Source organism: Molothrus ater, chromosome W, assembly GCF_012460135.2.
Source record: "Molothrus ater isolate BHLD 08-10-18 breed brown headed cowbird chromosome W, BPBGC_Mater_1.1, whole genome shotgun sequence".
In the NCBI taxonomy this organism is placed as follows: Eukaryota; Metazoa; Chordata; class Aves; order Passeriformes; family Icteridae; genus Molothrus; species Molothrus ater.
This window is the reverse complement of record NC_050510.2, coordinates 8543831-8571428: the sequence shown is the minus strand read 5'-3', so window position 1 is coordinate 8571428 and position 27598 is coordinate 8543831. Positions and strand designations below refer to the sequence as shown.

General features: G+C 39.0%; 1 protein-coding gene across 2 annotated transcripts; it reads right to left on the bottom strand.

The window, feature by feature from the left end:
• LOC118701541 (mothers against decapentaplegic homolog 4-like) lies at positions 1-27335 on the bottom strand. 2 transcript variants are annotated; one of them, XM_036406218.2, is made up of 11 exons: positions 27113-27335; positions 19784-20150; positions 18705-18879; positions 18277-18306; positions 16534-16749; positions 13984-14094; positions 12178-12228; positions 8576-8759; positions 7534-7702; positions 6235-6373; positions 1-5054 (listed from the first exon to the last, which is right to left on the bottom strand). In XM_036406218.2, the coding sequence occupies exons 2-11, from the start codon at positions 20030-20032 to the stop codon at positions 4843-4845; spliced, it is 1536 nt and encodes a 511-aa protein (XP_036262111.1). In that variant the 5' UTR covers positions 20033-20150; positions 27113-27335; the 3' UTR covers positions 1-4842. The 2 variants fall into 2 exon arrangements, with proteins under 2 accessions (XP_036262111.1, XP_054373757.1); XM_054517782.1 differs by lacking the exon at positions 27113-27335 and having other exon boundaries at positions 19784-20285.
• Between the last annotated feature and the right edge of the window lie 263 nt (positions 27336-27598).

Here is a 27598-nt window from a genome sequence, read left to right as displayed (position 1 = left end):
TTGAATCTTTACCTTTTTTAATCAAAAACATACTCTGTAACAGAATTTCAGGAAAGTTAACTACAGTTTATTATCCACAAACTAGGTCAAATGAAAAACATACAGTAAGCTACAAAGGAACTACTGGGAATTCTGTTGACCGCTTATCAAAAGGCAATGGCTGAAAGAAGAAATGCTTAACTAGGCTTTCATGCTCAAAAAAACCCCTCTCACAGCAGATTTTGGATTGTGGGTACTTCGCAGCTGTCAATCCAGCTGAATCACTTTATCCTGTTACCAAACTTCACCAGAAAGACACAGAAAAAGGTACAGGAGCAAGATAGTGCTATGTGGTTTTGGTGAACTTATACAAGTCCTGCAAATTTAGGAGCGATGTATCACCCAAAAGGCACAAGAGCAGCCAACAGTGTCAAAACCTCTTGAGATATTGTTGACAGTAGTTCTGCTTTCACAAGGTCCCACCAAGTGAAACTTTCACATTGCTGAAAAGTCAAGTCAGTTCTTGGGGACGTCAGCAGTAGCTTTGAGTCAGCATGGTCACACGCCTTAGATAATTTTCAGAAACACACAATCAAGAAGAGTGTTTTGAAAGTGAATGACACAATAAAAGGAGATGTTCAGTATCCAGCCCCTAGGGCTGGTGGAGAACCACTTTCCATTTTTGTTTCCCTGTCCAGGACCAAAGTGCATTAGAGGTTAGAAGCATGAGCACAAAGCTGGTTCCCACACATGCCTATGACAGGCAACTTGCAAATCTCAGTCCCAAGAACAATGCCATGGTCCTCAAAAACCTGATACCAGTCATAGAAATACTCCTGTTATCAGCAGGACCAGGCAAGACCATAGCTTTTAAAGACTTTCAAAAACCAAAAGAAGGTAACATCTCCAAAACTGCATCCTTAAAAATACCTGACAACTAAGCATTATAGAATTTTATAGAGCAGATGTTAATTAGCACGGGGCCTGAGAGGAGGGGGGAGGAAAGAGGATTTCTTAAATGAAGTCTGAATCTCACTTAGATGAAGATCCACGTGGCTGTCTTTAACCGGTTGCATTAAAGTGACCAGCAAACCCAGTCACTCTGCGTAACAGAGTAAAAATGCGAATTGAGGAGACAGTCTTTTCTAAAGCATTTACTCTTCAAAGAAGAGATTAATGATGCCTCAATAAAGACCATTATCAAGACATAACATTTAAAGGGTTTACAGGCAGAAGCCCCTCCTATATACACTGGTATACGAATTTTGTAATGGTTCCTAGTAAAAGAACAGAGGCAGTTGTTCCTGAGCCACACAGAGACAATGCTGTCATCAGAAGTGTTACGAGAAGATGGTCTCAAAGGTAAGGCACAGGAGTTGGACACAGGTTCGATGAGTACTGCTGCTACAGACCTGTTTGGTGACTGGGGGAGACCATTGTCTTGTTTGCAGTGTAGGTTCCTCCCTAGAAAGCAGAAGGGTACTTCCCAGGTCTTCAGTAGGCCAGAGCTGTAAATGAAGTGGTTTATATCACAGCCAGTGGCTCCAGGTCTCTGAGCACATCATTCTCATCAAGCCCGGAAAAGTGATGAAAGGAACAACCACTTTCAACCACCACTGTTTAGCAGTTATGGCTCCTTCCAAGGGATTCCTGTAGAAATAAGTATTTTTAAACCATTCCAGAGAAAAGCTTTTCTCTCCTACATCTCTACCATGTTAACTTTAAATGCCCTCGCTTTTAAAACTAACAGTAACACAGATAAAGCAATCTAAACCTTCTGGTGTTAATCCCAGCTCACCAGTACATGAAGTGAAATTACATAGTATTCCAGCACAATGTGTTTTTTGAGGAGTACATAATCAAGGGTGAGAAACACAGAGGTAATTACTTCATTGAAAGAACTAAGCAGAGCAGACATGGGAACAGGATTACAAGCAGGAGATTGCTAGCTGAAAAAATACTTGTGGAATTTGAAACATTCAGAGCTGAAGGAGACACAATTTTGGCATCCTTGACATTCCTGCCTGCTGCATGTATAGGGGTCATCATGGCTATTGAGTAGCTGTCGCTCTTCTTCAACTCTCAGAAAAAGACAAATGCAAGACTCAAAGATTCAGTGTGCAGCCACTGAAGGGTTTCTAATCCATTATGCACTACCTTTTATGCCTTGTCATAAAAGTACAAAAAATTAAGTTAAACGCATATTAAGAAATAAGAATGAGATTCTCTCATTTTGACCTTTAATACTTACAACAGCATCTTATCAGAAACTGCCTGGTGGAGAAGATGAATGCCTTTTCAGTATTTGTACTGCCTCACACAATGCTCAGATTTCTCCTGACGTGGAGCCTGCAATTTCTTGTTTTTGATAAACTCATCTGACATTATTTTGTTGTTCTATTACAAACATTTTGAGCCATCTAAATAATACACTGCAGGTGCAGACTTTAGGAGACTTGCAAAACATCTGCAAAGAAAACTAATCTTAAAAGTTGAATTCTTTCAGACCATAGTACAGGCCAATACACCAACAGGTGGAAGCAATCTTTCACTATTTTATCAAAGTTTGGCACAATCAAAGCAGAAGCAACTGGTACAGAAAGTTGTCTGTGAAGCAGTCATATACAGATCAGTCATCCATCAAGAAAAACACCTTGCAAAGCCACAAAGTTAAACAGGGAGTAAGCTCATGGACTCCTAATCAAACGAACAGCCTGTTATAAACAATTCATCAGACAGAAGGTTACATACTTTCCAAACACTGAGGCACCTTGAACCCAGCAGTAAGTGCAGGGTATATAATCTGATAGGGAGGCTGGCAAGAAAAAGATGTAGTCAGGCTTTTAATTTCTTCCCCCAAATCAAGATTTCTGTTGTGGATGAAGCGTAACCAAGCTGCCGGTTAATAAGCTTCTCTGAGGATGTGGTCTGAATCCTCTACTGAGTGTTCCTCAAGACTGTGAAGCAGCTTGCTTTGCAGACAAAATAGATCACTTGGGAGAGAAAGAAAAATTAAAAAGATTTTAAACTAAAGGCCATGAAGAAAGCAAACACTATTTTCCCATACATCGAGAAGTTGCCACATAAGTCAAAAGAAAAAGTGATCTCATTAGAAGTTAGTCTGAAGAAGACAACGCTGTTAGTGAAAATACAGAGAAAATTGATCCATTTCTGGCCATTACTCCCAGATCATCTGTCTTCTGTACTTCCACACCTAAGAGAAATAATGACTGCTGACTTCATAAAAATTCCAGCATATGGGAGAAGCAATAACTAAACACTTTGTCACAACTCTTGACAGATTCCTGAAACTATGCAAGAAACTTGTCCAAAAGCTTTTGAATATTCTCTTCCAAGACTTCTGCTTCTGTTAACCACTCCAGCTGTGCTGCCAGGTCAGCTCAGCACAGCAGGCAGACTGAACCTGCAGCACTTGAAGGACTTCAGTGTATGTCCTTCTAAGCCTGTTTAATTAAGCTCCAACTCCTTACACACATGCTAAAAAAGAAGGAATTCCTGCTCTCTCTCCATACCTCAAACAGTCAAAAAGATATATCCTCAGGATACACTTTTATTGAGAAGCAGTGGAAGTAAGAAAAATTGGACTTGTTCCTGGCAAATTTAAACCAACAAAAATTCCTACCACTATTGGCTGCTGCAGGTTTTGCAAAGGAAAGGAATCCATCACTCAAGATCAATGGTTTCAAGATGCAAAATTACATTATATAAGCAAACTAAATTTATAAAAATCAGGATTTTCATAATTTTATTTATACTATTCGCTAGAGAGAAAGCATACACATTGTATCTGTCATACAGACAATACACTTGCAGGTTTTTTTACTATAAATTCTCTATATAAAGTCATTGCCAATTGATACAGCCATCGATGGCATAGGGCTTAAAATAACCAAGAGCTATAAAAAACAAGTTTGCCATCTTGCCCTGAGTGGAAATGGTGAACAGATACAAAAACTGAATCCTAAATATTGATGCAATATTATACATGATTTAATGGTATATGCAAGTAAAAAGAGTCATGCAACTTCTTTAAATACCTGCCAAATTTTAGTTGAGTAAAATCATAGAAGTCAATAGCAATTATGAAAATATGTTCCTTCCATTAGGTGCTTGTTATGCAATTTCAGGGGCAACTTTGCAGACTAGGTATTTCATGTTATTTGAGTCTCAGCACTGAAAGTATCCATTTTCTTTAGTGTTTTAAAACTCACCTGTCTATATAAATAAAAATCTATGATATCTTCTTAAAAAACTAGTGAAGGAAAAGCCACATTTCTTTTCCTTGCTATTTTTAATCAGTGCCAACAACATATGTCTCATCCCCTCCCTTTTTGGCAGCCTCTACATTTTAATCTGGAAAAATCATAACAAGATTGTCAAAAAAAAAAAGAAGTCTTCTGTTAACTATTGTTCCCTAAAAAAACCATCACAAATCAGCTGAAACTTAAAAGTTGCTACAAGGTAAATGTTTGTAACTAGTAGAAGGAATTTTCAGATATAAATATATATATGAGAGAGACTGTGAGACTTATCACCAAGATGCCATAATAGAGAAGGAAAGTTTCAAAGGGAACAAACCCAATACTATAAAGTCTCTATAAGGCGTTTACCTTTCACCTTAAGCCCTGTATTATGACATGTTCTGAAAAAAACTGAAATCCAAATTCTGCATGTTTAATTTCTTTCTGCTTAGAGCAAGATGGCAAACACATTTTTAAAACCTGGGTTTAGAAGATTAAGTAGAACAAAAGTAAATTATATCTTCAGGTTATAAACAGTACTGTATTTTACAATCCATCATCCTCACAATATAATGGCCTGTAGCAGTGCAGCAGAGGGATCTCAGTCTAAAGGCTGTGGGTCTGCAATAGGCATGGTATGAAGTACTTCATCTAGAAGCTGGAGGGCACGGTGTAAGTGAATTTCAATCCAGCACGGTGTCTCTTTGATGCTCTGCCTTGGGTAATCAGGTCCCCAACCTTTTACAAAACTCATCCTGAGTATGCATAAGCGTCGAAGGTCATCTACACCAATTCCAGCAGCAGCTGACAAACCTAAACAGAAGTTTCAAGTAAGTGTTCAGACATGTTCTTTTATCATGTTTGTTTAGCCGTTCCCATTTGCTTGGCTTTTGCTTCACATACAATTCCCTCTCACCACAGCCAAGGCCAGTCCATATTTCTAGATCTCTGCTATAATGAATGCAGCAATTATTTTGCGTTTTTTACAATTAAATTTTTTTCATCATTCTGCAATCTTGGAAGGGTGCTGAAATATAAAACTCTATAATAAAGCAGATAGGATGACACCCAATATCTTACGTGATACAATACACGTAACCTTTATGTAGATGTAAAAATACACTTATTCTTGATGTTTGCCAAATGTTGCATTTTCAGCATAGAAAATCAGACTGACCACCTGCATAAAGGTGGATTAACAAACAACACTACTTACATGTAATAAAAAGATGAATACTGCTGGCAAACTTCAAATCTCCAAGTATCGCTAAGACAAAAGTTAAACACATTTCCCCAAGATGCCTTCAGCAATTTGTAAGATAGCTGGAAAGAGCCATGTAGCAATACAAGGAATACAGAAAACACTATGGCACATAAAGCAGCCTGAGACATGTAAGTACTTCCACTTTTAAAAGTACTTAGGTACAATTTCAAGAATCTAGAATTTAGTAACTAAGAAAACTCTAGCCCAGAATAACTTTTAAAAAAAAAGCAACAAACAAAAACAACCCAACCACAAAAAACCCCACCCTCACACTCTCTTCTTCCTCTTCTCAAGGATCTTAAGTCTTCCTAAACATAGTCAAGGACTTTGTTGCCAAGTAATCCCTATTGTTTTGAGTAATATTTTTATGAGCTTGTATCCAAGCAGCCAAAAGTATCTCTGTTTAAAGTAATAGAGTTATGCTATTTGACCTTGTATATAACATGCTTTCTGTTATACTGCAACACTTCTTGCAGTACAATAAGCAGCCACTTCCATATCCAACATTCCCTGAAGACTACAGAGTGAAAAATGGTGCGTGGAATGGGTACAAAGCGAATTAATACAGACTTACCAAAATGCCATCCCAGCCCCACCTTACCCCAATTCTGCTATTTCAAGTCTGTCTGTACTGTTGCAGGGGCAGTGGGTGGGTGCTGTTATGAGGGAAAGCTGTGTTACTTGTTTTCAGGTAAGGAAAAAAGGAAACCAAGAAGTTAATGCACTTACTAATGGCTGGGGCTATTCCACCGACTGATCCGGGTCCGGGGATGTTTCCTGCTACTGCTGCAGCTTGAGCAGCAGCAGCAGCTTGGGCCGTGGCAGCCTGCTGTTGCATCTGACGATGACACTGGCGTAAATCAAACACCTTTAAAAAAATTAAAATATTGAACTATTAGACTTACCAAAAGCAATAAAGAAAATAATTTCTCAACTCCCAGCCCCAATAATCCGGACCTCTCTACTCTCCCAAAGCAACTTGTACAGTCTCTCCATACACTTGGGTAAAAGCAAACCTTCCCTGACTAGTTTAATTTCTAACAGAAATAATCCATTAAAGCTTATTCTTAGAGACTCTTCTTATATGCCAGTACTGCCACTGGCACTACCAGAACTTGGCTGAACTGAGCAGGCTACAGAAGTATCATGTGTGGGACTGACTGCAAGATCAAAGTGTGAAGGATTCTACAGACTGATAAAATCCTAATTTTTAAATCCCAGTATTTCCAGAAAATAGGCATATAAATAAAAATGGATGCCAACAAGTCCATCTTAACTTTGTCAGACTTTATTCTTCATCATTTTACTGAAATGTGTTAGTCTATTTAAAAGAAATACCAATAATTGACAGGTCTGAAGTTTCAGCAGCTAGGTTTCGGGTTGGTGGTATTTTATATCTTTGTGATCAGGTTTAGCACTAATATATATACACAGGAACTCTGTTCTCATACTAAAAGTTTGTAAAAACATCAATGTAAACTTCAAGCAGTTTAATTAAAAAAAAGTATTTTTACAAGTGTGACTTGTCCTTAATAAAGTTTCAAGTCTGGCAGAAGCACATCTAAGTAAGAACATCCTCAAAATAATTTGTTTCCATGCAATGTTCTGTGACCTCTGGATCACTTCATGTTCATAACACTAACATGCACTTTAACATACACTTCTATTGCATTTATACATAATTTCCCAACTTTTCCTGTTTTGGAGAGAGAAAGTAAAGAAACAGATAATCCATGCTAAAAATTTTAGTAGCAATTAATTTAAACCTGTAAGGCTAAAAATACAAAAAACTGCTATCAAGATTGCTTGTGACAAAATACAAAATGAGTTACTTTCATAGTATCTAGATGACACTTTCAGTTTAGTCAATTTTAAGAGTCATCTTAAGTGACTTGTCAAATGGAAATTTTTAGGGTTTTTCAAAGCCAAGTTACATTTATTTCAGTTTCTCATAGCTTCTCGAACATTTACAAGACTCAGATACATGCTATTTCCCCTACAATTTTCATCTAGGAACATCAAACCAACCTTTATATATGCACTTGGGTAAATCTTGTGAACTGCATCCCCTGGTGCACGCCCCGCTTCTCTATCCAGGTAGTAACTCTGAACGAAGACTGCATGGTCACTGAGGCATCTAACCCACACATCACCTTCTCCTTTGCACTCCAACTGCACCCCTTTACCTATGTGCAACCTTAAAAAGAAAAACAGATCCAATGCATCTGTGTATATATACTATAAATCAGACCTTTCCTAAATAAACCATAAACTCCAGCACTCTGCTCATACAAGGACTTGAAATTGTAGTTATTATCTTAGGTGTAAGTTAGCATTTGTTATGCAAAATCTGTAAACTAAAAAAAAAAATCTGTAATACCATGTAAAGATCTAAGGGAAACAGAATGCAGAAGCAATGATATTTGAGTTGCAACTACCTCAGTCATTAACAATACAGAGTTGGGATACCAAACACACTCAGTTCTGTTCAGAAGTGTAAAATCCCACAAGTATTCTAGAATAGAAAGTCAATCAAGTACATATACAAAGCCACATTTTAATGCAGAACTCTATGTTTGTTTGGATCACATTATAGCAATCTAGCATTTTGATTGTCACAATGCAACATTTCTGAAGACATGGAATAATTTTCTTCCTTTTTGTTTCAAAGGAGTGGAAAAAAAATTGAAAGATTGCTTCAGTTCCACATCAAAGCATAGCATGTGCATGGTGAGAATGAATGAAAATCCAACTAGCTCTCTATCAACCTTCCTTTATTCAGTTTGCATATATAATGGCACGAGTTGCTAATACTTTCCTTGAAGGCACAGCCTTTGAAAGCAATGAAAAGCAACATGCAACTTCTGCAAAGCTCTGAAGGGCTTTGTCACAAAGTTCACATTTTGAATGTGTTACAGGAGCGGCCTAGAAAAAATTACTCTGGTATAGTTAATTCAGTTCAAAGAAACATACCATACTTGTGATTTCAAAAGAGAGGCACATACTGAAGACAAACCAAAATATTTTCAAATACCACAGACATCTGGAGATTTTGGGATCTGCAGAATACCTTGCCCTCTCAATGGCTTCTGTTCTATGCACGTTGGAAAGCTGGCCCAGGCAAAAACGGTCTCCTCCAGAAGGATCCACATATCCATCAACAGTAACAATTGGACAGCTTGAAGGGACCTTAAATGTTTCCCCGACTTGCACATCCATTTCAAAATATGCGATTGAGCACCAATATTCTGGAGCTAAAGAATATTTACAATTAACTGACTGAAAGGCACAAACAAACCCAACAAACCCATTCAGACAATCAATCAAGCCTTCTGCAACTGCATTTGTCATTCAGACTAAGAGTGCACATTCATATAAGGAAGTTCAGATAGACAAAGACACATCTACTAGCACAGAAAATTGGGACATACTATAGCAAACATGGGCTTATCTTTTTTATTAAAGTACACATCAATGTGTAGAAGCCTGGGCAGTAAGGAGTTAATGCACTGCTATGCCTCAAACACCGATGACCATTCAAGCAGGCAAGTTAGAACATGATGTGCCTGGAAAGGAGGGCCTTATGAAGGTATGGCAGCACCTTTCTGGAGCCAATTTTCCTGTTCAGGTCCATGGTGACAATACAACATACAGCAGAAGCTCAGAAGTGGGATCAAGGAGCAGGCAAGACCAATAGAGGGGAATAGAGACCACCAAAGGAACTTCAAATCCCCCCAACCCATTTCCAGAAAGGTCCAGAAGAACAGACTGCACATGCTAACTCACATGAAGAGGGAGGAACTTAATCCCAGGGCAGGGAAAAATTACCTATAAGAAGACCTATAAGAAGGTACCCCCACAGAGCCTAGGTGGCATCCCCAGGACTCCCTGTCATCTGTATTGATGCTGGACTCAGGACTGGTAATCCTCTTTCCTCTCTTTATGATCTGCCTTTCATTTTTCTATTTTTCCCCTCTTTATTTTTATTCTATTATTATTATTAGCATCATCATCATTATTAAGGGGAAAAATATATACCAATTTCCATGCAGAGTACATAGTTTACTAATAAAACTTTGGACCCTTTTGGCTTTTGCCATTCTTTTCTGACCACAGGCATCTACAAACATTGGGTGCTCCTTTCCGTGTAGGGGTAGGACACAACACAATGCTAGGGTTTTTTGTAGATCTTACAAATCTTTGTACAGTTTATAATTCCAGTAAGATTTTGTAAGCCATCTGCATTCCTGCACTTTATGACTATAGCTTTTAGCATAAAGAAGTAATACATATAAGCCTATTCATGGCTAGGCTAGCAGAAACTAACTTTGAAACAGATCTGGCTTAAGATAGGAGTAATTACCTCCTATCCTAACTGAAGTCAGTTTTCTCTATCCTCCCTGCAAAGCAAACCAGATTTGCAACGTAGAGCAACGGGAGAAAAAGCAAAGATCACATAGTGACCTTGTCTGCACACAGGTACAGGCTAAAACAAGGAAGTATTAAGCAAGGGAGAAGAACAAAATGGCATGTTTTAACAGCCAAGTGGTGCCTTTTAACTCCTACTATTTTAAAAATTGGCTACAAAAGAAAGATGGTAGTTGGAAGGAGCTACTATGTCTACCTGGACTTCAGCAAAGCTTTTGATACTGTCTCCCATAGCATACTCCTGGAAAAGCTGGCAGCCCATGGCTTGGACAGGTACACTCCTCGCTAGGTTAAAAACTGGCTGGATGGCTGGGCCCTAAGCATGGTGATAAATGGTGCCACATTCACTTGGCAGCCAGTGATTAGTGGGGTTCCCCAGGGCTCAGTATTGGGGCCAGCCCTGTTTAATATCTTTATTGATGATCTGGAAGAGGGGATCAAGTGCACCCTCAGTAAGTTCACAGACAACACTAAGTTGGGTGGGAGTGTTGATCTGCTGGAGGGTAGGAAGGCTCTGCAGAGGGATCTGGACAGGCTGGATCAATGGGCCAAGGCCAACAGTACGAGGTTCAATATGGCCAAGTGCTAGGTGGGTCCTGTACTTCAGTTACAATAACCCCATGCAGTACTACAGGCTCAAAGAAGAGTGGTGTGGTTGGAAAGCTGTCTGACAGAAAAGGACCTTGGGGTGTTGGTTGATAGCTAGCTGAATATGAGCCAGTAATGTGCCCATGTGGCCAAGAAGGCCAATGGCATCCTGGCCAGTATCAGGAATAGTTTGGGCAGCAGGACCAGGAAGGTGATTGTCCCTCTGTACTCAGCACTGGTGAGGACACACCTCAAATCCTGTGTCCAGTTCTGGGCCCCTCACTGCAAGAAAGATACTGAGGTGCTGGAGTGTGTCCAGAGAAGGGCAACAGAGCTGGAGAAGGGTCTAGAGCACAAGTCCTATGAGGAGCAGCTGAGGGTGCTGGGGATGTTTAGCCTGGAGAGAAGAAGGCTCAGGGGAGACCTCGCTCTCTACAACTACCTGAAAGGAGGTTTTAGACCGGTGGAGGTCAGTCTCTTCTCCCAAATAACAGGTGATAGGACAAGAGGAAATTGCCTCAAGTTGCGCCGGGGGAGGTTTAGATTGGATATTAGGAAAAAAATTCTTCATTGAAAGGGTGGTTAAGCATTGGAATGGGATGTCCAGGGAGGTGGTGGAGTCATAATCCCTGAAAGCATTCAAGAAATGACTGGATATACTTAGTGCAGTAGGACCTAAACACAACAGCCTGATAAGCCAACAGGAAGAAGAGTTCTTCCTGTGCTGTAAATGGTACTCATTCATTATAAACAGCAGCACCCAACAGTACACCTATTTGCCTCAAGAAACTGTTCTGGTTTTATTAGAAAACAATAAACAAAGGTGCCTAAATTACTTTAAGTTTTTTTTATCTTCAAATAAGTACTCATGTCTCTGAGGACTGAATAGGATGAAATCAATAGAGTGAAAGAGTCATACTAAATAATGTGAAATAAAATTCAGCTACAGTTAAGTTTAGCCAGCAATTATCAACATTTTTATTTCTGTTATGGATTTAGTCACTAGCCAATTAATAAACAAGTTAAACTTTTAGGCTTTTCAACTGTGCAGATCTCCCTATGCAGGCAACAGCCTTGCTGTTGTTAAAAACAGAATATCACCTTGTACCTACATGAGAGCTAGCCTGTACCACAAGACAAAACCTCCTTGGCTCCCTGAACTGTTACCAATAATGAAGACTCTTGGAAAGAACAAGCTTTATGCAAAGATCCAATGAGGAACTTCAGCACCAAAATGCTAAGCAGCACAATACCTATCTTTCAGGGCATCTAGCTGTAATGATGAACTAGATTATGGATTGAAGAGAACTTTGGCATAACCTAAACTCCATTATATTTCTAAGCAGGCAAAAAGTACAACTACAGGCACCTTGAAAAGTTTAGGATCAAGGACATTCAGAGTTCTGATACCTCCAGGGTAGGCAACATCTCAGTGTGGGCTTGAGGGTTGCAATCTTTGACTTAGGCATTTCAATTAAATTCAGTTCACAGCCTATGTCACCATTCCAAGAGATGTCCAAATTCAAAACAAGACTTAATCACAAAATTCTTCCTCTTCTTTGGAATTTATATCTCTCAAATTTCAGAGTACTTGATACAAAAAAATAATCAAACCACAAAGTTATAAGTCAGCATTATAGGTTATATTTTACTCACCAGGATGATTTGATATAGGAGGCTGGAATGCAAGTTCATTGTGAACTGGCCCTTTAAAAGAAAACATGCCATTTGTTTTACATGTGGAAAAATAATGTTTTCTAACTTAGCTTGTTTTCCAGTAAAAAAAAAGACTTGCGAGGATGCCCGATGTTATAAATCCCAGTAATTTCTGAATCAGTTGGCCTAATCTGACAGGGGATAAAAATGCCCACAGAAAAATTACACTCTTAGAGGTTTCCTAAAAATTCAGAAGTTGAGTAAAGAGCTCCATTAGTATCCCAGGAGGAAAGGCTGCATGCTGCTCAAGCTAGACCCGGCTCCAGGAGAGAACAGAAACCAGATATAGCATTGAGATGTAAGAGAAATAGGACTTCACATCTGCCCCCAAGTTGTGCAAGGACAGAATCAGTGTATAGAGGCAGGTGATACAAGTCTGTCAGAAACCACACTTCATTAGTTTCATCAATTACAAAACAAGTTGCCCAGCATGCTGTGGACTTAACCATAAGAAACACTCACTGAAGATGAAAAGAAGCCCTAGAGAAATAATTTTCTAAGAAAAAAAATTACAGTGAATATAGTCTTGGTATTAGTCAGTTTAGTCTCTTGACTTTTATGAATTAACTAGGTCCCTTACAGGCAGCAGAGAACAAGGAGGAAAAATTTAAACATAGTATTATAAGTAAGAGCACCTTTTGCAACAAGATGTCAAAAGAAACACAACGCTGGTAGGTGTCAAAACACGTGACTTTCTGAAGAGAGAGATGGCAGTAGCCAAGAAAAGCTCTATATAGTACCACCAGCCAGTTATAAATAATAACTATGGAAAGATACATGCACTGAAAAACATTTATAGAGTATCTACAGCATCACAAAAGTTTTTTTACATCCTGGTATTTCTGACAAACTAGATGGCAGATGAAGTGGGATCCTAACAGACCAAAGTAATGAAACTTAATAACTGTATCTAAATCACAATTTTCTCAATAGAGACAAGCTGAAAAGTCACTGTAATATTAGCTCACAGTTTATTCTCCCCTCTGCTAACCATGACTGCTGCAAACAGGTGATCTGGTTAAGTACTACATTAGAAGACCAAGAACTGTTCTAGCTTTTTGCCAGAAATTTGGGTGGATTTTTCCCCACTACATTTTTATAATACATATACTGTGTTAGACACTTACACTAGCAGTTTGATCACTTTTTTCCTCCCTATCTCCTGTACCTTAAAACAAGAGATTCAAGTTTGTGTGCCGAATGTACTCATGAATCAGGCTGTGGCAAGACCAGTTTATTGACAAGTACTTTACTACATGAGCTTTCACAAGGTTCTTTTAAACAGGCTAGGGTACGTGGACACGTCTTCCAAAGCTTAGTATGACTTTAAAATTTTCAGAAAATATAAACAGCCAAGAACTTCCAAGTTTTGAAAGAAAAATATGCAAACAACACATTCTGAATTGACTTCCTTTTCAGCAAAGGAAATATTTAGTACAGGATTGCAAAGCCTTAAAAACAGAGGTTTAGAAAGGAAATGCTAGTTTTGTTAGGTATAGTAAGACATGTATAATATAGATGGTATCACTATAGCTATCTGAGTTTCTAATCTCTGCTGTTTTAACAGAGGAAAGTCCATCAGGCTTTTATACTTAACTGTCAGAAAATACTAAACACAGTAATGGTAGGTCTGTAATATTAAACAACAACAAAGAAAAGTATTTGGGGGTCAACAGTAATCACAAATGAACCCCTACCATTCAACAAAATTGAAAATTAAGTGATCTGGAAATCTGCACTACTTACAGTAATGCCCAGGATGCATAGGTGGATGATGTTGAAGATGGCCATTCTGGTGGTGAGGTATGGTAGGTGTGTAGGCTGCTGTCCGACTTCCAGTCCAAGTTGTAGTACTGTCTAGAAAAAGAAAGGAGTGGCTGGTTTTAGAGGGATTTTTTTTTCTGTATCTCACTTCTAATCCTCTATTTCTCCTGACATTTGGAAACTGGTTTTAGAAAACTAAAAAGAGTGCATATACATATACACTCGCTGTGATGGTAAGTAGCTGGCTGAGCTGTAAACCCATTCTGCTGAGTTTCTGGCTGAGGCCCTGAAGTAGTCTCTAAGAGTCCATCACTATGGCTACCTGTCAATATACTGGTAGGTTGACCTGGTAAAAGAACACACTACCTATTCATGAACATTCCAAAATTTTAATTAAGAAGAGTTCAGCACTACTGGGTAGGAAGATACACCCAACTAGAGGCACTGCAATACACAGTTCCTACAAGTTTGGTTTCAGTATTTTTTTCCATTCACCAGAGTGTCTTAGGGAAACTTGAAACAAGATTCTGCATCAACTAATTTTGACTCTGACACCCTTAATATTTTAAAGAGTCAAAGTATGCAAAGAACCACGTTTATCAAGCGCATCTTTGTTTTGTTCACATCTCATTTTTCAGTTTGAAAGGAAAGAAGAAACATCAGGTTTTACTGAATAACATAGCTGGAATAGATTTGGTGTGAATCCAAACAGGCCAGTAGCAGGTCCAATAAGTTGTTTATTTTCAGCATGTTATAACTACTGTTCCTAAGGAGAACTCATTTGTGTTCATCCAAAACATACTGAATGGTATTTTATTTTTAGAAATAGTTCTTTGTCACAGACATCTTTTCACTAAAAATCCTTTCTTTAAGATTTTTCCTTCTGAGAAGCTAAGAGGCCTCAGAGACAGAATGTAAACAATGGTTATCTGCTGCTGTGGAATGCAACAGGTCCACCTGTGATTGGCCCATCTTGGATGTGTATAATTAATGGCCAATCAAGGACCGGGCTATCTCGGACAGAGTCCGAGAGAGCTGCGTTTGTTATCATTTCTTTTCTTTTCTATTCTTAGCTTAGCAAGCTTCTGAGAAAACCTGTCCTTCTTTTTCTTTTTAGTATAGTTATAATGTAATATATATATATATATATATAATAAAATAATAAATCAAGCCTTCTGATCATGGAGTCAACATTCTCATCTCTTCCCTCATGCAAGAACCCCTGTGAACACGGTCACAGTTCTTGAATAGAGCTGCATACATAACTGGATTCCTTCCTGAGAAAGTTGCTGGGCTTTTTTCCTCCCAAGTAAGTATTTCAGGAATTATCTAAGCTTTAAAGTAAAACTACAGATATTTTAGAACAGGTTAACGGAATTTGATTTTAAAAGACTTCAGCTCAGCCATTAACACTGAACTGATCAGCAGTTTCACAAGTGCACTTGCACTCAAACTGATGTGGGCTAGCAGAATTTAATACATTGAGAACTTGAACTAAAACCTAAAAATGAGCCTTTTTTTCTTGTCCACTTGGCTCCAACAATTATAACACTGATGAGAAAAAGCTATTGACAATAAACTGTTGTGCAAAAGCAATACAATTAAACTGCCTATCCTTTTATCTCTGCTGGAGACAAATACAGACACCACATCCCACCTTGGCAAAACCATCATTAGCTTTAACAAAAAAGTTGCCAGCTAAAATTCAAGACATTATAAAAACATAATTCCACCCTAATTCAAATTTGATAACATGAAATCCATCATATTCACACATCTTTGATATTAAAGTGACAATGAGTATGTGAAACCCCTCCAAACTTCATGGTTTCCCTACATTAGGGCTGCAGGATGCTGTGCACATAATGCTTTACTGTCCTGCTGGAGTGAAATGTGAGGTTTGGTGTTGGCAAACCAGACTCTTCCACTTGTACCAAATACACACAAAAAAGTAACAAAAAACTTCAACGCAGCACTTCCACAGACTCATGAAAATATTAATTAGGGTTGTCACTTTGGTAGTACAGTGGGCCATTATAAAAATAATCAAGTTAAAACTGGAAGATACATTTTGTCAATTGTGGAACACTAAAGAATTGCCTTAAAACATCTTGATACTGCTACCTTACAGCATATCTGTTTGTTATCCCATTTTCTGTTGTGATAAAATAATAAAATTCTTCCATTTCTACAATAATCAAATAATAGCCATAATATTTTTGTTACTGGCCAATTGTTTTAACATTGTGTTACTGAATCTTTGGCATATTCAAGAGTCTTGTAAGAGTCATGTAGTGTCAGTCTCACTGAAAAAAGACTGGGCCACCAGAAAATGTTACTCAAATTATGCTCCAAGGTAAACCCTTATGTTAATGCTTATGAGACTGCCTAGATCATATTGCCACACACTTTTACCAGTGTAGTGTGGCAGCAGCACAGTTCCAATACAAGATCTACTTTGTCAAAAATCAGTGGTTATCTTTGAGCTTTCACATTTTCAGAGTTTAGTATTTTATATAATCTCATTCTTACTTGTTGAAGCCACAGGAATGTTGGGAAAATTAGTGGTGCTGGTAGTGCTAGCCTCAGTAGGAGCTAACATGGCTGGGGTGCTATAAGGCTCTGTAGATGCCCTGTTACTTGGTGGATGCTGGATGGTTTGGACTGAATGGCCTTCAGCAGAAGACAATGATGGCTGCCCCTCATAGTCATGAACATATTCGTCTTTCACCAACATACTTGAAGGAGCTGTGAAGAAACAAACAGTTAAACATGCAAAGCAAATCTATTTTCAGGATTTAACCATAGACTGTGCTACTACATTCAAGCAATAACAATGCCATTAAAACTAGTGGGGGGAGAATTTAACCTATATAAACATTGCTAAAGCACTCCACTAAATTACAAATAAACACTTCAAGCCAGCAGCAAGAAATTTTGAAACATAACTGAATAGAAAAGCAAGCTGTTTATTTTGCTTACTGCTATCAAACAAGCAGTTTAGTCCCACAATAGTAGACTCCAATAGCATTTTGTTTTCTAGTCCATCACTGTGTGATGGGACACTGTTAATAAAGGGGAAGAACATGCTTTTTGTCAAGCACCTAAATATATGTTAATGCAGTAGTTAACAAACCAATTCCTAGTACACAAATAAGAACATAAATAAAGCTCCTATGAAAAACAACTCATTAACACAGTACATAAAATACTTCATGCATCCCTTAAATAATTTTAAGCAACTCCCATCCAAATTGACTAGAAACAACAAATTCACATTTAAAGACAATACACCACTACTCCATATTTAATAATGTAGCCACTAATTCAGAATATTCCACATACAGTTGCCACTACAAGAATTTATTTCTATATATCCTATTGAGCATCTTGAAATAACACACTACATTAGCTCCCATGCTCATTTTTAAAGCAGACCTAAATATATTAAAATCTGACAGTAATTTTTTTGTTTCCTGCTGCAAAATCAGTTGCATGACACGAAAACATTTATGTATTTAACTGCTGGCTAGTAAGCTTTGATTCTGTATAAAAGGATCGTTTTTCAGAAGACATATGTAACAATAAGCAGAGGTGAGCAAACAAGCTAAAGCTTGTGAAGTTAACAGTTTGTTGGGTGGGTTGGGTTTTTTTTAAGTAGTCTTTGCTAAAAATATTGGGTAACCCAAATTTCTCTATGAATTTCTTCCTGAAGGAAAAAAAAACCCTAGTTTTGAAATAAAGGAGTTACCAGCTGCACAATCTCATAATTTCTGAATAATGTTCATTGGAGATTTAATGTCCAATTTCTCTCAAGTTTCAGAGACAGCAAGAATATTAGACTCCTTCATTCAATTGCATATTAATTACAGAACGTATACCAGTTTATTGCTAAACTACTTATTACATCATAAGCATCTATTATTCCCAATTCAATTAATTAGCATATCATACAGGTGCACACGGTTTTGGGTGTTTGGTTTTTTTTATTAATTAGCAGCATTCAACGGTGAGAGTTTTCTTGTTTGGGGTTTTTTGGTGGGACAATGAAAACAGAACATACTGACAAGCTCAGCTGAAGCCTCAATTTAAAGAATTTATCATGCCTCTTATATGCTACTTAGCTGGTTTTTCCAAAACCAGAGAGAAAAATGCATTTTTGTCTGTTCTCTATAATCTTTCCTAAGGAGATACAACAGAATAAACTGTGTACATACTGAAGAATTTAACACAGTTTGCATCCATAGAAATGCAATAGTAAACAGAACTACTTACCAGAACTCTGTAGTGTCAGTCCCGAGAGATCTTTAAAAAGAAAAGGGGGCATAGAAAATTATATTCAGAGATCTTCAACAACTTTTGAACATCAAGTTGATAAACTTTACAAATTGGTACTACAGACTACATATTATATCCCCTCTATCTCAACACAAGTCTCAATGCTAAATTATTCCTAGGATACACATTGACTGCAAGAACTGTGTGAAAGACAACAGAAAGACTTAAACAAAAGCAACAAATTGTTCTTTTAAATTTTGAATAAAAGAATAATTCCATTAAGAAGATGGATAAGAGTATATGAGAGTAATTTATAATTAATTAAAATTAATGTTTCTAATTTAGGCCTGTATTTTCTACACTCAAAAGGAAAACACTTTACATTTTATTCTCACTGTTCCATTTTAAATCAAGAGTCTACTTACCAATGCCAGGCGATACTACACGCTCATAATGGTAAGGATTTACACAGACACTGTCACATTTCAAGTCAAAAGCATACTGACAATATTTAACATGCTTGAGTTCATTTTTATGAAGATCAGGCCACCTCCAAAGACGAGCATAAATCACATGAGGGAATCCCTTGCGACCAGCCACCTAAAAAGTTACACATAAGAGTTGATTGGGAAAGTAGCAACACATTTCATTTTACTTAGTGAGGAGCAAAGCTGGAAGAGGACAAAAAACAACACAACCTTTCTCCATCATCAAAACATGGGGAAAAAAATGGTGATGTACAGTTTACCCAAGTTCTGTACTCAACAGAAATAAATCTCTATTAGGGTTTTGCTATGGTTAAACCAACACTGTGATTCTTAAGAAAAAAATACTGGATACAAAATGGCAGAAGCAGAATTTGTGCTTAAGGTAGTATGTATGGTCACCTTCCCCACCATGGATGACTAAGGAGCTTTGCCCCAGAAGAGGAACGAGGTGCTGAGCTACACAATAAGGAATTTACAAGTAGAAGAATGCCATTCCATTATAATGAAAAAAAAAATTTAAAAAATGCTTCTAGGGTAGACAGAAAGCTAGCCAGCAAACATGACATCTGTCCTGGAACAAGGAAATTGCAACCCAAGCTATACAGGTAATGAGTACTGATGATATAAGGCTAACATAAATCCTCAGTGCAGACTCCTTGGAGTAGCTTCTTAGAATAGGTCTGTCTTTATACTTCTGACCAACACAGAGCTAACAGAAGCTTGTAGTGAAAATACAAGGATAAACAGCTGAATTTGTTACATGACCCTGGTTTTTACTGCCACACCCATAATCATTTAGAACAGCTGATCCAATGCCTTCTGCTCCTTTTGGAAAACAAACAAACAAACCACTACTGCAGCAGTCCAGAGCTCCAGCCATAAAACATGCCTACAAATGGGGGCAAGGGTAGATGCAAGAGAAGAGCTACTCTTCCTCAACACTCTAGGATCCTGTGTCAATCACTTTTGCTCCAGCTTCACTAGGAGTAAAACATCTGATTTTCACTTGTACTAACCTGAAGCCTCCCATCCAGCGTTCTCTGTATTGTAACACACTTGCTAGGATGAGCTCCATTTGTGGTAATAGCTGTAATCAAAGAATCCAATTCATCTTTTTTCTCCTTTAGCTTTTTAACTAAACTTTCAATTGCACGTTTTGCAAAAGTTTCACTCTCTCCACCTTGTCGATGGCACATCAAGCTGTGAACAATGCTCAGACAAGCATCATTACTTGTTGGTGTGTTAGTAATAGACATATTGTCCATTTGTCACAGCTTTTTTCTTTCAGATCAAATGTCAGTTTTGGGGGCTGTTATGATTTTCAAGCTGATGTACAAGAGATGATCCAAGTTAACTGTTAGATGTACTGTCTCTTGGTAAAACCTAGGAGGAAAAAATATCTACATTAGATTTGTTTTTAACATTGCAGATCATGTTTTTAAGGAAGTCTGTGGCTTTGTGCTTCTTTTATTTTCAAGTGCAGAATATTAAAAGCACATGACAAAACCGCATTTCTTGTCCCATGATAGCCAAAACATGCTTAAGACACCGCTTGCACAGTTTTAAATATAAGATTTATTTTCCCCGAGTAACAATATTTAAATAAAAATTATAGTTTATATATATGTACGCATAGTATGTACATATAGAAATGTATTAAATTAATCAGGAAAATGAGAACAGTAACAATGATTTCCTATGTTTTATACTGGCAGGATGAAAACAAGTGAAAATACTGGCTGGGAATCAAGTGGCACTGACTTAAACAAAATGTGAATAGTGAATAAGCATGAATACACACCAGAATAATCTGTCATCTTCATTTAATAATGCTGTTCAAATAGTTCAACTATGTTCTGACCTCTGATCAATTCTATTTCTCTTTGCTAACCAGAAAGGCAAAAATTGTACCTGGCCATTAGCTTAATACGCATTTATGTAAATTAGTATTGTGTGTATCTTTAGATATGAAAACCTCAACTGGCACATTTGTCTTTTCTTGTTTGGATCCAGCTTCTTCTGGATCAAGACAAATCGACTGATGTCACTAAAAAAGCACTTCTGAATTGTCTCAAACAGAACTGTCTTAATTACACTAAATATAAGCTCAAGACCAAGTCCCTCCTAACACACTTAGCCATTAAACTCCATTTGTTAAGAACCTGCAGTGGTTCCTAGTCATGAAGCCATTCTTCTCAAAGCCAGCAGACATGATCCTTTTTAAGTTTCCTTTAATCCACAAATTATATCTGGCCTGATTTTCTTGATTTTGAATGAGCCAATTGTTACACTTTATCTTGCTTTATCCAGAAACATAGGACAGCAGATTTTGTGCAGTTGCAGAAAAGGAGTCTAATGTCAAAAAGCTGCTCTGGTTCTTCAAGCAGCTCTGGCTTCACTAACACCATTCTATGAACTATGTGGTCTGGCTTTCTTAAGAAAGTGGCAGCAAATACATATAAGTGATTTTACTACATTTACATTTTCCAAGTAAACTTAAAATATAAGCCTTTTTGAAACTACCATGCTGTTCTCAGCAATGTAAATAAAATATATGTGATTTCAATTGTTAAAGAAAAAAATGTTCTCATTATCTGAAGAACGCATCCAGTCAAAGACCTGTTTCTGCACTGAAATTTTCCATGTCATTAGAGGTACAGCAGTAGCAGCTATTTATTGGAAACAAATGCATTGCACAAAAATAAGAGTGGGGTGTTAACTTAGAAAGTTAACGTATCACACAAATTACAGTATTAACATGACTTCCCTCCTTGTAAAAGGAATATTGCAACACAAATCCAGCACAATTATAAAAGGAAACAAACACTTCCCCACTTAGTATTTTTTTCTGATTTCAACTTGAATACATCACATTTTGGTATACTTGGGAAAAAACACAGCGCAAATCCTCCCCCCCTCCATTTTCAATACTTTTCCTTTGTAAGGATGCTTCTGGACCTAATTTCTCCCAAAGGAAAACAATTACCTATAAGTTTGAGTAAGATCATTTTACCTAGCTATTAAAGTTTCTCCCTCAATACTAGCTTCTTTTAATGCTTCAAATCAATAAGCCTCTATCAAAAGTCAAGCTTAACCTGCCATTCATTCTCCACAGCAACTCAAATTCATGTAAATCTCAAAGCTTACCAGCTAAAACAAATTAGAACATCATTTTCCTTAAATATAAAACAGCATCCCAGATAGATACACATAAGTAATCACAAATAAGGGACTTTATCAAGTTACTAGCTAAAGGAGCTTTATTTAAAGATGCTTAAAATTAGACAAGCAGCTCTTTTACATCCCTAAAACCATCAATGGGAATTTTGATGGCTGACTTTCAGAAGACTAATATCAAGCAAATAAACCCTTATTTAAGTGTAACGATCTTCAGAAATGTTGAAGTCACCCCTCAGCTGCCACTGCACTCAGCAGGAGCATCTGATTCTTCAGCATTTTTGAAAGCCAGGCCAGTTTAAGATTTTGAATATTGTTAAACACTGCTGATGTATAATTGCACCTTAATTCAGGAGCCTCCTTTTAGAAGTTACATCTACAAAAATCTTGTCTTTAATCTTGCAATTTTGATCTCCAAAAAGAGGGAGTGAGGTCAGTGGGTATTAATCTGGCACATATTGATAAGCGTCATGACATATTTCCTCTGAAGCATTAGTAAATTTTGGAGACAAGCCAAGTTTTTATATTTTACAAATGGACACTACAGTTCAAGCTTAGATTTACAGTTGAATACATAGGGCCAAATATATTGAGCAAAGAAGTTCTTAATTCCCTCTACTCAGGAATTTCATGGAAACAGAAATTGGTGAGAGAGTGCTTTGGGAAAAAAGAGGCAGAGAGAAGAGACAGGGAACATGAGAAAAACAGTAGCTGGAGACAGTGCTTGTAGTAAAGCTCTCAGCTTCATTCACCAAGGAACAAAAAGGTATTTCCCTCCCTTTTGCTATAGTGTGATGCAAGCAGAACAGGGGAAAAAACGGACAAGTAATATAAAATACTAACAAGTTACAAAGTTATAGAGAAGTACTTGATTATGTTTGGATTCAAACTTAAATGTCTTTTCCAACCTTAACGATTCTATAATTCTATGTTATAGAAAGTAATTTGTTTCAATAGCTACATATTAAGAGGTATATTATAAAACAAGTGAACAACAACTAGTGTTCTGCAATACTCTAAGTATTGGAACAAGAATAAGAGCCTCTGAATAAGTAAATCTGTAAGACAAAAGAAGTTCAGATTGCCAGGTAATTAAAAACACCCTTGATGATCTGTAACAAACACACTATTATCTCAGAGAATTGATAAGTAACCATTAACTGAAACTCTTCCTTCAAGACTGATGCAAACTTGAACAAACACCATAATTCTTCCCTACATCCTATATAGCCTGAAGACCTCACCTAAACTCCCATTAATGTGCCCTAGTGTGACCTTAAGCCACATTTTGCAATTTGAGGAGAACAATCAACCCCTAACAAGCAAAGGAAAGAATACGCTTATGCAGACAAACCAAGCAGTTATGGAGCTGGAAATCAGGGATGTAACCCAAAGGAATATGATCCAGGCAATCAGTAATCCAACATCTTGGGCAAGACAGTTAATCCAGGCCCAACACTGATATGATAAACCCTACTATAAACTAATAGGGTAGTGAAGCTGCCACTGATACTCTGGAATGTGATTTACTAGTAACAGCCATCCCAGACAGATTTCCAGCATTTTGATACTAGGCAGTAATGCGATGCTAACAAACTGGCTAATTAGAAAAGCATACAAATTGACATCTTGCAAGAACATTTCACATGAATAAAGGACAAGAAAGGTTCTTGTCTCCAAAATTAGACAAACACAAAAATGTCAGAAAATTAGCATATACATTTGATAGCTTTTAACCACCAAAACATTACTACTGTTTTGCTGTTAAATAATGCAGTTTTATGATAAAGAAAAATCCATAAATCAATAAAAAGGCAGTTTATGATTTGATGAAGATATAAATTATTAAACTGCAGATACATTCCAGCATATTAGACTATTATCAACTTGCCCAAAGGGTGAACAGGAACAAAGTGTTTGTAGACATAAGAACAATTAGCATTAAAGAGCAAGAGAGAGTACTAAGAAGGTACTACACACACTGTTCTGTACAGTAAGAGTCAACACTCCCCAGAATACTATTTTTGTGTGCATATCTGAATCATAAGTCTCAATTCTGCTCATCTCACTGTCAGTAGCTACAAAAATGTAAGACACATGACAGCATAAAAGGAACTGGAAAAGAGTTTTAAGACAACTGAGTGGCAACTCTTTCATCTTAACATAAATTCACAGTTTAAAAAAGTAGGAGCAACCATTTCTTTGTGGAAGAAACTGATCTGATGTAGCTACCAAGTGCAGCTCAGAATTTTTACTCCTCTCAGCTTCAACCTGTGCACTTCGACTGCTTTGAAAAGCACTTAACAAATGCAACAGACTGATCCTATAAACAGAGCAAACGTTTCTGCTGCACACAATTCCAGTTTTCTTTATTGCATTCAAGAAACTAATACAACAGTAAAAACACATCCCAATCCCTATCTTGTTTTTGAATGCATGGGGGGGCAGAACATGGTGAGCAAGCGTCATGGTTTGCCCATTTCCTTCTTCATCTTCCACTCTATCTCTCTTCTAGGAAAGGTTAATGTTCTGTAAAGTCTTCATTGTCCGAAAAGGGGTTAAAAGCTCCTACAAGCGGCTGGCTGCACCCCCCCCCCTCCTTCTTCTCCTTCTCAGCCGTGCTGCCGGCACAGGTACATGTTTATCAAGTTTCAAGGTAACAGTCCCAGGCACCGGCGCTCTCTCTCTCTCTCTCTCTCCCTCTCTCTCTCCCTCTCTCCCTCTCCCTCTCTCCTTGGGGGAGAGGGACTGCCCGATGGCTCCCGGTGTCTCTCTCTCTCTCTTCCACCCTTTCACCCCCGGGGTCAGACCTACCTCTCCCGGCCACATGGCTTTTCCCCTCCCCCCGCCCAGCCAGCAGCTGGGCCGGGGGAGAGACCCGAACTCTTTCCCACCAGAAACCCAAGAGAGCCTCCCAGGGAGAGAGCCCTGCTTTAACCCCGTGTTCTCAGAGGCAGATCCAATGTCCCCATGGCCACATTAGGTGCCAATATTAAAATCTGAGCACCAATTGGCCTGACCACAGCATCCCAGAAAACATATTTCCTGTTAAACCACCACAGCAAGGTAGAGCTACTATGCTGATATGACTATATATACACACATTTTAAATCCTAGAAAGTTTCTTTTTTCATTTTGGTTCCACTCCCCTCTCCACATTTTTATTTTTGAGAAATCATACAGCTGAAAACAACTCCTCTTTTCAATACAGACTTCTATATGGTCAGAGAAGGAAGACTACTGCACCTTACACCATGAGAGTGGGAAGGGCAATAAGCTCCTCTACAACTGGATCTATTTCCACAATACAGTTCTAGGCACCTCAACCTATCTCACTTGTGAGGAAGCACCCCTGGAGTCCCACTGAGCAAGAGGTCATCCCCTCCTCATCCTAGTACCTGGGGTTGAGGATAAAAACCCAGAAATGGCAGGAGAGACCACATTCAGAGAGCAGAAGGTGGTGAAAATCCTTGCTATAGAATGACATGGCAAATCTGAACTCTTCCTCAGAGGATCCTGCAAGATTCCTCTTCTTGCAGAAGGCTTCCTTCAACAAGGGCAAATAGTAATTTGTCAAAAGCTCATAAGAGAAAACAATTGTGGCTACACCAAGCAATAAAAGGAAGAATCAAAGCTTGCTCAGGCAGTGTGATTTTTCACTTGTGTGTAATGTTTTGATACCCTAGAAATAGGTGTATTAGATAGCATCTTTATTGTAATCTGCACAGGGATAATGTTCTCTGCACTTGCTCAAACGTAAAAAACAAAATCACCTCCAGAAACATGGAAAATTCCAGCCTCAAGCAAAAGTATATTTTTTCACAAGGTTAGCAACATAGAAGAGTCCTAAAATTCTAGCAAGACCTTAACAACAGCACAGCAAAGGCTGCTCCTCATCAGGATCCACGGATCTGCCCTCGGCACACCTTTGTTCTCCACTAAATCTGTTGATTCCTCTCAAAAGTCATATCCCTATTGTGTTAGCTTCAACTGAATGCATTATGTAAAGAGCCATCTGCCTAAAAAAGGAATTCTAATTAGAGACACTGCTTTTCTTTAGGCTTCAGCTCTTTGAAATAAAGTTTCTATATCAATATTAAACATGCCTACACAACAAGCAAATCAAAAGAGGTTCATGACTGCAAAGTGAGAAGAAACTCCATCCAGTTACAATCCAACCAAGAAAAATAAGAGGAGGGCCAGAAGGACAAGTTGGCTACTTATCATGATGCTGGAGTACAAAAACGCATTTAATTTTATAGGGCAGTATAGCTCTTTCAACAACCTTGCATGGAATTATCTACATTACTGAACAAAGTAACAACAGTGCAGGAGCCTGAATTCACTCTTGCCTGTTGACAGTGGCACACTATTATTAACCAAGATAATTTGAGAAGCGGTGGTAAAAAACACCACGATCCTACTCCAACCGTATGTGTTTGAGAAGAACTAGCTTGCAGTAGCACAATTTGGGTACTAAGTGATACACCTAACTCTCAACTAGATTACCCCACAAATTAACCCGTCTTCGTAGGTAAAACATAAGGCTCAACTATGCAGCAAGTCGGAAGGAAGGAAGGAAGGAAGGAAGGAAGGAAGGAAGGAAGGAAGGAAGGAAGGAAGGATCTTAATTAATACCCCTTGTGCTGAGCAGCCCCATGCTGTCTGAAAATGAGCTAAAGGCACCGCTCTTTGTTACTGCAAATAAGATGGCAGATTTCAAAGAAGTAAATGAGAAGCGGCTCACATAAAACCACCTAGAGCGTTTTTCCAGCATGCGGGAGAGAGGAGGATGAGAGCAGTCTGCACGAACGGCAGCGGAGGAAAGTTTAACTGGAAACAGGCCGGTTGGAGAGCCGTTGCCGGGATTAAAAAAAAAATAATACTAAAAGTTTGAAGGCGGGGCGATCATATTTTTTTCTCGTTCAGGAAAAGAGGGGAAGATGGGGAAGGAGCCAGGGAGGGAAGCCAGAGAAGCGGGGCCGAGGAGAAGCCCCCGGACGGCGGGTGGGAGGAGCCGCTGTCTCGGCTCCCCGGAGCAGCAGACGGCACGCCTCCAGCGCGGCAGGGCGGCCCGGCCCGGTCCTGCGGCAGCCTCGGTGGCCAACGGTGGGAGAGGGTGTGCTGCGGGCGGCCCCGGCGGGCAGGCGGACGAGAGCGGATGTTACCTGGGCCGCGGGCGGCGGCGGAGCAGCCACTCTCCGGGCGCGGCCTGCGGCTGGGGTGAGGGGTAGCGACGGCTGCGGGGATGAGCCTACTCTCGTCTCAGCCGGCCCCAGTGCGGCAGAGCGGGACAAGCCTCCGTCCCCCCACCCTCAGGCCGGCGGCGCGGGGGAGGGGGAACCCAGGCGCCCAGTGACGGCCGTCGTCACCGTCGCCTCGTCACCGCAGCTCCGGCCGCTCGCACTCCGCGGCCGCCTCCGACACGTCCGGACGCCACTGCACATGCGCGACATCCGGGTAACGCTCTCCACCGCCACCACAGCCAAGCGCCTCCACGCTCCCCTCGTCACACGCCACTATTACGCCTGCGCGCCCGTCGCCCCGCAATAGCCACACTGGCGGCAGCCGGAAACCGGGGCGAGTGGGCACAGTCGGGATTTAATTTTATGGTTGGCGTCCGGCGGTGGTGCATCGGGCGAGGTCGGCAGCGC